General features: G+C 33.4%; 1 protein-coding gene across 7 annotated transcripts in view; it reads right to left on the bottom strand.

The window, feature by feature from the left end:
- LOC126820413 (papilin) overlaps positions 1-13,104 on the bottom strand; it is a 164,520-nt gene that overhangs the window by 27,243 nt on the left and 124,173 nt on the right. For all 7 annotated transcript variants that reach the window (XM_050548326.2, XM_050548325.2, XM_050548327.2 and 4 more), the window contains one exon: positions 864-1,187. In XM_050548326.2, the coding sequence (XP_050404283.2) occupies positions 864-1,187 (324 nt within the window). The remainder of the gene's footprint in view (positions 1-863; positions 1,188-13,104) is intronic.

Genomic DNA, 13,104 nt, shown 5'->3' with positions numbered 1-13,104 from the left:
AGGTTATGTGACAAATCCATTCCACACACACACATATATATATATATATATATATATATATATATATATATATATATATGTTTTAAAATTTGAATGGAATTTTCAGATCACCGAATGCCAAGTAAACGTGCCAGTGCACCCCTACTAGATCCGCCATTTTTCAGACCAGCGAACTAATATTATCAATGTTTTATCCTTTAAAAAAAAGCTGTGAAAGTCTCTTTTAGGAACATTCAACATCTGGTGGTTTTCAGTCAAGAATAAATGAATTTGGGCACTCAAACCTGTGACCCAATAAAAATCGAATAATCTATGGGATTGTCCATTGCTTATGTATGGTATAATGGTCGAGACCGTCTGTCTGTATGTGGGGGGTTGGATGGCCGAATGGTTAGCATGTGCGTGCTGTATCATAACGCCTGTCATTGAGTCAACTGGCGTGGTTTCAAATCCCCGGTTGTACGTGACAAGGAGTAGGGTCGCCTGTCCAACCTCGTGGGTTTTCTCCGGTTTCCTCCCACTGCTAGACCCCTACACGCAAGTGAATTATTGAAATAAAATTAAACCATATGTTAGTCCCAAAATGACCTAGTTTGTGTCGAGTGGACGTTAAACCCCATTTCTCTCTCTCTCCCTGTCTGTATGTTGTTTCAAAATATTACACAAGGTTTTGCTTGAGACCATTAAACAACTTACAGACACAATCCTGACAGGAGAATTCAGTGAAATCATTACCCCCCCCCCCCCCCCCCGAGTCCAATATTTAATTTAGTATAACTAATTGACAATGGGCTCATTACCCATACATTATTTGAAATGAAAATCTGTATTTAAAGGCATACAGATTATGAAATGATACTCACCTGCATCAAAAGAACCATAATTAACTGGACAACCTTGACCACCAGGTCCAGTTGCAAGAGTTTTACCATCAGAACAGCAACCATAGATACTGTTCACATTTCCACAATCTCTTCTATAGCCGTGACCAGTATAACGATCACGGTCTTCTGGACATCCTGCATTGTTTGGACCGGTAGCCTGGGTAACACCATCTTTACAGCAGCCATAATCTCCGCAGACCCTTTCTACTGTTAATTCTGATATCTCTGGACAACCTTCTTGGATCGGTCCATCTGCTGGGGTAACATTGTCGCTACAGCAACCAAAACGACTTGTTTCACAATCTGAAAAACACAATATATAAAACCTTTAGTCAAATATAAAAGATACAATATGAAAACCTTGAGTTAAACCTAAAAGTCACAATATAGAAAAGTTAAACCTAAAAGAAACAATATAGAAAGCCTTAAGTCAAATCTAAAAGACAATACAGAAAGCCTCAAGTCAAATCTAAAAGACAATACAGAAAGCCTCAAGTCAAATCTAAAAGACACAATAAAGAAAATCTTAAGTTAAATATAAATGAGACAATATCTTAAGCTAAGTCTAAATAAGACAATATAGAACATATCTTAAGCTATATCATAAATCTAAATGAGACAATATAGAAAATATCTTAAGCTAAATCTAAATGAGACAACATAGAAAATATCTTAAGCTAAATGGGACAATATAGAAAATATCTTAGGCTAAATCTAAATGAGACAATATAGAAAATATCTTTAGCTAAATCTAAAAAAGGCAATATTTAAGTCTTTAATGGAATTGATTAGTATTGTAGTAATTTTAGTTAGTGCAGGAGAACTGCAATAAGCTATACACACTTACAACACTGAAAATAGTAAGCTATAAGAGACAGCTCTTGTGGCATTCTAGTGTGTATATGTCTTTAAGACACAGATCGACAACGCAGACAATAGTAAGATATAATAGACTAATCTGTTACATTCTAGTATCTTTAAGACAGATGCTTCACTTAATTTGTGAATTAAACAATTTAGATTTCTTGTTTTCTAGTTAGGTCATTTAAAGTTTAAGATAATTGAGTTATCATAATTCACTTCTTTTTAAACAGACCGGAGAATATAAAGAACCTACCGAAAACATGACACATTAGATGCAACAATGAACTATTAACAGCATCTATCAGAGTATATCGATTCAAAGAATGGCATCCAGATCTTACATTTTTTAGAGTTCAATAATTTCTTTTTTATTGTTATGATACATATGTAAATAGAATTTAACCAAGGCTGCAGTACCAATACTATAAAATGTCAACCTTATGAATGATTAAAAGGTGGTATTAGGTGCTCCAGAATGAACTATCACACCATTGTATCTCATACATGACACCCTCTGCTGCATCTTCTTCATATTACCCATATTAAAGACTGCAACTTCTTCATATTACCCCTATTAAAAAACCACCTCTTCTTATTACCCATATTTTAAGACTGCTTTTTTTTTCAAAACTGACGTATCAAGACTGCCCCTTCTTCTTATTACCCATATTTTAAGCCTGCCTTTTTTTCATATTACCTGTATTAAAGACTGACCCTTTTTCATATTAACCGTATTAAAGGTTGTCTCTTTTTCATATTACCCGTATTAAAGATACCTCTTTTTCATATTACCCGTCATATAGACTGCCTCTTCTTTATATTACCCGTATTTCAAGACTGCCTCTCTTCATATTACCCGTATTAAAGACTGCCTCTTTTTCATATTACCCATATTAAAGATTTTTTGCCTGTAAGCATTCAAATGTGGTTCTAGTTATGAAAATAATCTGCTACAATTCCTATTAAAAACTCTTTGCCTGTTAGAATTACAAGGTCACTCTATCTGGTTATAAAAATAATCTGTTAAAATTCGAGTGTAATTTGATTAAAAACGATCACAAATGTCAAAAAAGCTTCTTGCAGAATAAATTTATGGAAATTTAATGTTATTTTAGGTTAATGAAAAGCATGAAGGATAATTAGAGTCTAAAGTCACACAGATATTGAATGCATGACTGCTACTTCATCTGATATGATATTTATAAAAATGGAGTTAACTGACTTTATCTGTGGTTTTAAATCTGTAAAAATCTTTACACTGATATGATTACAAGTCATGATACTGTGAGAGAGGTCAGCTCATACTTTTTACAAAATTTGAAGAAAAAAAAAACAATAAAAATTTCCCTATGAAACATATATACGAGCATCTAGCTAATTTACATGATTTATACACCGTGAAGGGTCATTAAAATTGAAAGAAAATATTTCATTTATAAAAAAAATTGTACACAAAATACACCATGATATTCAGAGAGAGGTCAGCTCATGCATTTTACAAAATTTGAAGCAAAAAACACTGTGAAGCATCATGAAAATTTAAAGAAAATATTTCATTTCAAATCAAATTGTACTAGAAAAACACCATCTGGATACCCTTTAATTGGCTTAATATAAAAACATGAAATATCTGCAAATTCAAGGCCTGGAAATAAGGCACCTGTTGCAGAAATTATCAGGCCCAGACCAACCCTGGTGCTTGTTATTTTTCACTGGCAACTGAGAAAGAGAAATAAGGAATATTTTAATTCCAACAATTGATTCCATGCATGGGTTCTTTATAGCAGTGGACAGAGAACCAAGAGAATGAGAGAGAAAAATTGGGTTTAAAGTTCATTCGACACAAACTAGGTCATTTCGGAACTATCATGTGATTCAATTTTATTTCAATCATTTGCTTGCTCGTAGGGGTCTTTGGCTGTGGGAGGAAACCAGAGGACCCGGAGAAACCCAAGAGGTTGGACAACGACCCTACTCGTTGTCATGTGTTAAACCACTAGACCACCCAAACCCCACCATTAGAAAGGCACATGACACTACTCTACACCTTGTCACAAATCTAAGATCTAGAGGGATAAGTGGAATCCTGATGAACTTTCTTGGCCAATACCAGAATTAAACCCAGGACCTCCTAGTTATCAAGCCACTGGACATGAGCAAAATTTTGCATGGACAGCAGCATTTTTGTCAACTCTTCATTGAGTTCTCAGCTGTAATGGAGTTCCTTTATGTGCATATCTGAACGAATATAAACTTGTCCTTGCCAGGTCTGTCATTGAGTCAAGTGGCGTGGTTTTTTGATTCCATGCTTGTATGTGACAAGGAGTAGGGTCCCCTGTCCAGATTCATTGGTTTTTTCCTGGTTTCCTCACACAGCTAAAGACCCCTACGCGCAAGCAAATTACTGAAATAAAATTGAAACATGTGTTATTCCAGAAATGACCATAGTCTGTGCCGAGTGGACATCAACTCAATTTTTCTCTCTCTCTCTTTATTTCAAAGTTAAACAGTACAACAAGGTCAACTATTCTTTTCTCTGGTTCAAGTTCAACAAGTTTACATACAAATCAATCTGTTCCACCAATCAAAAAACTTGTTTCAAACAATAATAAGGTGAGAAAAACTATTTTCACCCCATCTACTTTTGTTTTTAACGACTCTTCCAGAGAGAAACGTCATTACATCATCATTAAACGAAAAATTAAACCACGAACAAATCATCAATCTATCCACAAGGTCATCATCTATCACTTCATCAAGTCTTATGATCTTTCGACCAGAGAAAAGTCAAATCGACCAGACCTAAAAAATAACTTGAGCAAAGAGAATTGGAGAAAAAAACTTAACGAACCGAAAATTGAGCGTGAACAGTTTAGATAAACTGGAAAACTAAGAACAGGAGAAAAAAAAGAAAGAATTTGAAGCCACCCAAAATGAAAACCTTTGATATATATCCATTAGCAGAAGAAACCAGTCAATTTTGTTTTACAATGGCTATACTTAAAAAGAAGAATAATTTTTTTCTTTTAACTTTTCTGGTTAAAAGAAATCGATTCTGATGTCTTGAAATAAGATGAATTGTCTGGTGATAGCACATTCATTAACACGCAGTAATTGAATCTCTTTTGTTGAATAAGTCAAAATGGGACAAATAGCTTAGCTTGCTAGATTTGTCAACAGGTCTTGTTGCATCAAGGATCCTCAATGTTATCTCTTCTATTCTGTAAAAATGAGAGAGAGAGAGAGAGAGAGAGAGAGAGAGAGAGAGAAAGGGGGGAGGGAGGACATTTTGAGATTAACATATGGTTCAATTTTATTTCAGTAATTCGCTTCAAGGGGTCTTTAGCAGTGGCAGGAAATCAGAGGACCCAGAGAGAAATCATAAGGTTGTGCAAGTGACCCTACTCCTTGTCACATACAGAGCTGGGAATCGAAACCACGCCACTTGACTCAATGACAGACCTTAAAATCTAAATTTTCTGTATGTCTTAGACCATTTGGAAAACCAAGCTCCAAAATACAGTCGCAGATCAGCGTTTGCATTTTTCAGACAATGTTGCAACAACTCTGAAAAATGAAAATGATGATTAGTGTGATAATGTGTGAGACTGAGGTAGGTTATGGTTAAAACAAGCCAGTGCCACCTGTGACCATTTCTAAAATTTGAATCAAGATATCAATGATTCAATTTTCGGCTAGCCTCGATCATCATTACTAACATTGGTTCTATAATAAAAAAAGTCTCGATTATCCAATTTTAAGTTAAAAATTATCCATCAGAAAATGTTTTCAAATCCACTATAGATTGCAGGCTATCGATAGCATCGAGAATTGATTATCCTGGATCAGTTAATTAATTGTTTAATTAATAATTTAGATCACATTTAAAGCCTAAAGAAAGGCAGATTTAGCGCTTGCATAATGCATGTTTAATAAATGACATTTTACACTATATCAGATGTTTTAGTTGATTCTTGAATTTAGGCACACAAATAATACTTCTAATCCAACTAATTACTTCCATACTGATCTAACACTTAAAGTCTAGTTGATGATTGCAGTATCTGGACAGGTTCTTGTTGACCACTTTCAATGAATGACATCGCATTTGCCTGACTTTATTCTCCATTTTTAAATTAAATCATTAAATGGCCAAGCCATTTTAATCTACTCAATATCACAGCCATCCGATGGCATCAAGCGTTGATATTATTGTCTTTCATGTTAATAAATATCCTATTAATAACTTACAGAACATTTAAGATCTGAAATAGGTAGATTTAGCTCTTGCATAATGCCGATTTAATGGATTAACAACTGTTTGGCATTTCAAGAACAAACCTTAAGACTGTCACCATTTGCTATAAATCATGTGTATGGTTAAGAGTCTGAAGTAGTCCAGGTCATACAGAAAAACTTTAATACAGTAAACAAAGATGGTCTGGAGCAGTCCAGGTCATATAGTAAAACTGTATCTACAGTAAATATTGCCACACAAACTATTTTTACAGGTTGCTCTCCATTTTACAGAAAAAACAAACAAAAACCACTGATGTAGAAAGAATCTCGAATTAACAGCAATAAAAATAAAATAAAAGTCAGAGAGTAACCGAAAAGATTCTGTACTTATATTATCATTCATGTTCATACTGGAGGAGTCTAAAAAAAAAATCAGATTTGTCTGAAAAATAAATGCTTCAACAAAAAAATAATATTGACACTAATGTGTGAGACAGACCCTGTGATGTGAAAAGTTCATTCAGTGCAAGAAAACATTTCCCAATCAAATCAAATAGTGTTCTTAAAACAACAAATAACCCATTTAGTATCAGCAGAAAATTTGGCAAATAGTAAAAATATGGGCTATTAAAATAAATTTGTTGGCACTTTGCTTATCGTATTAATTTAGCAAATTTAGACATCAAGGTGATTGGATGTATATTTATCGTCTAAAATGCCACACAGTTCGTTATGTTACCTGTAAGATAACCGCAGGTGACTTGACTCGGGTAGACAAAATGATAACATTACCTCAATAGTCGTTTTTTAACTTTTAAGTGTAACTAAAATAGTAAAATAAAAGTCAATGTGAAAGATATTTTTAAGCAGGTAATAAAAAAGAGAATGAAATGGAAAGGGCTAAACATAGACAAAACAATCTCATTTTTAAGCAGTCATTAATAAATAGAATGGAATGAAATGGAAAGGGGCTTAAATTCTCCAAAAATGGAATGGAATGAAATGGAAAGGGGCTTAAATTCTCCAAAATTAGAATGGAATGAAATGTAAAGGGGCTAAACAAAGACAAAATAATAAAACGATCTCAATATTCGGTTTAAAAGTGTAACTAAAATAAACCAATGTGAAGATATCTTTAAGCATTTATTAATAAATAGATTGAATGAAATGAAAAGGTGCTTAAATTCTCCAAAAATAAAATGGAATGAAATGGAAAGGTGCTTAAATTTTCCAAATAGAATGAATGAAGTATAAAGGGGCTTAAATTTTCCAAATAGAATGCAATGAAATGGAAAGGGGCTTAAAGTCTTAACACAATATATTGGTTAGTTTGAGACTAACATAGACATATACTGATGTCCAAAAGAAAGAATACACACTAAAAGTATGACTAAGTTTTGTTTAGATTAAAAACATTGATAAAGCATTACTGATTTTGTCTCTTGCGTCCAAACTCAACATTTCTAAGCAAAATAAAAATGTGAAACAAATTGACATTCTACCCAAATACTGTATACCATGGAAAAACGACTTTGGTTGATGCAGCACAAAATGCACAGTGTATACTTTCTTTTGGACATTAGTATAGTTATGTGTGCCATGTGAGTTAGGAGAATTTTGCCATAACTGCATATTCTTCTTTAAATTCCAATTGCCAAGGCATTTTGACACATCAGTTTTTCGTATCATTAGAATGACTCAGCAACAGTCCAACTTGTACGTAACCATGAGTAGGGTTGCGTTTCCATCCTCCTGGGTATTCTCTGGGTCCTCCGGTTTCCTCCCACTGCACAAGCAAATTATTAAAATAAACTTGAACCATATGTTAGTCCTGAAATGACCTACTTTGTGTCAAGTGGACCTTAAACCCATTTCTCTTTCTCTCTCTCCTTTTCTGAAGGTCCTGTGTCCCATGTAGGAAATGAAATGAAATGGGGTTTAGTCCCATGTAGGATGCTAAACCCTATTTCATTTCATATCAATTACTTCATATTTCTCCTGTCTGTTTAAAACTGTGCATAGATATAAAAAAAAGTATTTGTCATCAATAATATTCCAGATTCTCCTACATCTGGAATATTGGTCGTTAATGCTACTAATCATCTTAAAGAGCATCTGAAAAATTGTTCCTGTCAGGGAAACATACACAAATTTATCTCTTTAACTACCTGTAATTAGTTGGAAGGTGTATATATTTTCTATGTCAATTCAGTGTGTTATAAAACAGGTGCTTGCACAGGTAGATCATATTTCATAAATTATTACCATAAACTTAAAAAAAGATGGGAGTTCTGTTTTACGTTAAGTGTTAACTGTCTGTCTAGACTGTCGATCTCTTCCATCACATACATAATTTTAAATGTTAATATTGAAAGATTCCATCATCAAGGTGTGCTACCCCAAACTTAATATTACAAAATATTATCAAAATTTAAGTCAAAGTTTATCAATTTGGGATGTTTATAGAAAGATTTTTTCATCAAGTTATTCCACCCATCTATCATAATCTTATCAAATTCTTAGTCAAAGTTTATCATAATTAAATTAATAGTTTCTTAATAGAAATAATTCACCAGATGTTACTAGTTTATTTTGATGTCATGGAATAGACCATATTGATCAACCAGTTTCTTAAAGGGAGACACACAATTTGTAGACCTGTATTAATTTCTCTATTGACTTTAATGTTAATTCTTGTTCCTTTGCCTAACTACAACTTTTTCCTAAAGTTTCGTTTGACTGAATGCTCTCCACAACTGAAGAAGCAGCAGCTAGACGGCCATGTCATGGATCCGAAGCTTGTATATATGAGTCCACTGAAATTTTGAGATACACAAATTTAAAGTAAATCCGCCGTACATATCATAGTATTGAAATAAAAATGTGCAGGTCAATCACCATTGAATTATAAAAATGCTAGAAACTTAATTAAATACTACTGGAAAATAAAATTAACATCAATTTTAAACAAATTAATCAATTACTTTGATCTATCAATAAAAATATTTACATAAATTATACTGATCAATATTTGTCCATATATCATAGAGTTAATTTAATTCATTAGTTTTTTTAAATTTACTTTCATTTTTCCTCTTGTTAGTTTAACCTCTGGTTGAACTTGTCTACAGGTATAGAAATAAGAAATAACGACCAGTCAAATACAATCAGAAGTGGAAGATTAAACTATCTATTGTGTTTTAAGCTTTTTGACATTTTTCTTTTTCACGTTTAAATCCACATCATGGCGTTATAAGAAACAACTATTGTTTCAATCATGTAGTTTTTTATTGTTTCCATATTTTCGCCTGGGAGTCGACCATTCAACCTGGACACCTTTGGTATTTTTGTCATACATGGAGATAAAATGAATCACCTGAGTATATACCAGTGTGCTATGAGAGAAATTGTGTAAAGACAATGGTGCTACAGCCCGATCTTGTTTCGATTTCCAACGCCAGGGCCGGTTTTTGGCACATTGACCAATTTCCCCAAATTGGGCCCTGCACTAGAAAGGGGACTAGCAGCTCATCAACTTAAACATTTTCCAATTTGCCAGGTGTGGCTATTTCCAGGAATCAATCAATTACTAAATGTGAAGTAAAGCATAGTTGACCTTAAATATGAAAGTTAAAGTTTTTCATATCCTGCAATGTATTCATATCCTGTAAGGATAGAACCTAGGATCTCCTGATTAGAAAGCCAGCACCATACTCACCACAAGCACCACACTCGGATCTCATAATGAGAAAGCTAGCACCACACTCTCCACACTCTCCAATTTCAGAGATAAGAGTATGACCTGACACAATGGAATTCAGATCAACCCAAACTTCCCTATAACCATTTAAACTGTACTTAAACTGAGAAGAGAAACACTATTCTGGTATACATCTGCATACTACAAGATCTCAATGTTTTATTCACTCTATATGCATAAATAAAGGGGCACAATATTACAAGAAGTGATGTGTTTAGTCATTCATTCATTATTTTGTTAAGCCCAACCAAAGTTTTAAGATGGAATCAGGAGTCTTCTTTTTATTCTTAATGTAGATGTTAAATACTTTGTTTGATATATTGCTAAATTTCTATTTTTCGATCTTCCTATTATAGTTATTAATAAATGACATGGTACAGCATCCGGTCTTTTGTTCGTTCTGTTTGGTGCTGGGGAAATGGTATTAGTATAGAATCGGGAACACAAAAAATATATGTTTATTATAATAACTGTCTTCATTAGCCCAGTCGATCACGAAAAATAGGACGTTAAACCCCCATTTCATGACCCTTTAAACTGCACTGATGAATCGTGTGATAAAAGGTAGAATCTATCTTTTGTTATATTTGACTATTGTTAAACATTTCCTTTTCATCTAGTTCCTCCATCACTTGACCTTACAAAACAAACAACTTTCATCAGGTGCACATCTTTATGGGGGCGGAGAATTAGGGACAGATGAAATTCCCTATAAAACTACAAGTTTAACCTCCAGCAGCCAGCTCTCAGATCAGCTTTTCATTTAGTTTACACCCATGGATTAGATTCGAAACATTTTTGTAAGTGAACAATAAATAAGCTTAAACATGCATTATGCAAGAGTTAAATCTGCCTATTGCAGGTCTTTCCTTGGGCTTGAAACGTTATCTAAATTATTAATTGGACATTAATTAACTTATTCAGACCTTAATCAACTCTCCATGCCATCGTTATCCTGCAATGTTTACTGGATTTGAATACATTTTATGATGGATAATTTAACATAAAAATGGATAATCAAGACTTTGTTTGTTATCATACCAATATTAGTAATGACGACCAAGACTAGCCTAAAATTGAATGTCTAATATCTTGGTTCATAGTGAAGCAATTTGACTGAAATTTTCAGCATATTTTGTTTTCATTATCTGTTCTTTTAACAATTATAACTAAAACTGTCAACTCTTTATCTGATCTTACCTAATGCCCCTTCAAATAATTTGCATTTTTTAGACAATGAGATATCTAATTTTCCATAGCACTATAACTGTTTGGGCAAAATTTCCCTCATAGCACACTGTATGGCATATGCCTGTCTTCATTAGCCCAGTAGGCGTAGAACAGTAGGACGTTAAACCCCATTTCATTTTATTTAATCTGATTAAGTCAGAAGTTTATTTAACATTGATATTTTGATCATGTTTTCAATTTGACTACGTGTACAGTTTAGCATGGATTCAGTCTTAACAAAATTGATATTATCTAAAAAATGCAAATGACCATTCGCGACTTTAAAATAGTCCTTGAAATAAATCTGAGTTAATTTAGTGAAAAAAAATGGAGGTAATGATCCAACATATACACAGTTTTCCCCATCAGTGATCCCTTTATTCATGTTTTATAAAGATGTAGTCTCAGATCCGATATCAAACCAGGACACCCCACAGTTAACAACAGAGAGACCAGTTGATAGTGATAAATAATTCATCAAGGGGGATAATTTGTAACCAAATATACCCCGAGGCCACACCAATTTGATTTTCTGTTCTTTGGGGAGTCGAAAAACCAAGGTTCTCGGTATACATTGACGTGCATGTAAAGTTGGAATTCAATATAACAGTAGGCCGTAGTGTTGCTGTTTGGGCAAAATTTCCCTAACAGCATGCTGCAAGGCGTATACGTCTGTCTTCATTTCGTTTCCATTCTTCAAGGTCTTGATTTAATAGCCACTCTGAATCATGTGATAGATGTTTTGTTTAAAATACCAAAAGTTAAAAGATTGGAACTAAAAGCTTTCTAACAGCATAACCAAGTACTTTTGGTTTTTAAATAAGTTTTAAGAAAAAAAGAGGGAAAATTCTAACAGGTGTTCCCGAAGAACAGAAAATAAAATTTGTGTGGCCTTAAGAACAGAGAGACTGGGTGATCATGATAAATAATTCATCAAGGCGGAAAATATGATACCAAATATACCCTGATACAGATCTACAGGAATGTTTTCAATTTCAATCAGTGTTTTGACAGACAGGTCTTGTTCTCACTAAGTCCTGCTGTCACTGAATTCTTACATTTTAACAAGATAAAGATGAGGTCAGAATAACTTGACTTCTAAATTCATTCCTAGTCATCACAAGTGGGGGAAAGTTACCCAAGTTGAATTTCTTACAGAAATCTACTACTGTCATAATCATTAAGTGGCTTTTAGCGATTGAGAAATGCATTAACAGTAGTAACACAAATTATATGGGAAACAATCACTGGTTTTATTTGAAATGCACAATCAGACTTTCTTAGATAAAAGTCACAAAGTCTAAGTGACTTTCAGAAAGATCTCTACTGATGTCAACCTAATCAGCTTGAGTTGCTATCAAACCTCCTTGCTACTTTAAAAAGTCATTATTGTATAACATATGGTCATATAACATGATCAAAACCAAATTTCTTTTGATAAAAGTCAAAAAGTTACTTTAGCTGAGTTTCAGAAAAAAATATCAACTCCTGTCGATGTAATCAGGTTGCTGTCAACACACCCAATTGCTTCTTTCATATTGTCACAAAGACAAAATTGAAATTCTTGTAAGCCAAAAAGTATCAAAACGACCAAAATATTATACCAGTTCAATATTAGCATGTTTTGGTTTGTAAGTATTCTTCAATGGGTTTAGATTTTAAATCATTCTGAGTTTCTCACATTATTCTACCCATTGTTCAACTATAATTCAATAAGTTGACACAATTACCGTAAGTGAGAGTTATAGGATGAAGTGATTGGAGTTAATTGTTGCTCTTGATCACTTAAAGTTACCTCTGTCAACTTATTAAATTAAGTTGAACAATTGCTGCAATGAGTTCAATTATGAGCTAATATTAAATGTCCTGGTATGTGTTTTAAGGTCTACTCAAACTAGGTTACATCAGGACTTACAACATATGGTACAATTTTATTTCATTAATGTGCTTGTTCAAAAGAGTCTTTAGCCCTTGGAGGAAACCCACAATGTCAATCAGAGAACCCTACTAATTGTAGGCTTACAGGTGTGGGATCGAAACCGCATAATTAAACTCAATGACAGACCTTATGCTCTAAAGCCCATGCAATAGACAGACCATTAGTATTGTTCATTTCATTCTACTATC

Source organism: Patella vulgata, chromosome 5, assembly GCF_932274485.2.
Source record: "Patella vulgata chromosome 5, xgPatVulg1.2, whole genome shotgun sequence".
In the NCBI taxonomy this organism is placed as follows: domain Eukaryota; kingdom Metazoa; phylum Mollusca; class Gastropoda; family Patellidae; genus Patella; species Patella vulgata.
Note: the sequence above shows the minus strand (reverse complement) of the source record. Positions and strands in the feature narration are given on the sequence as shown.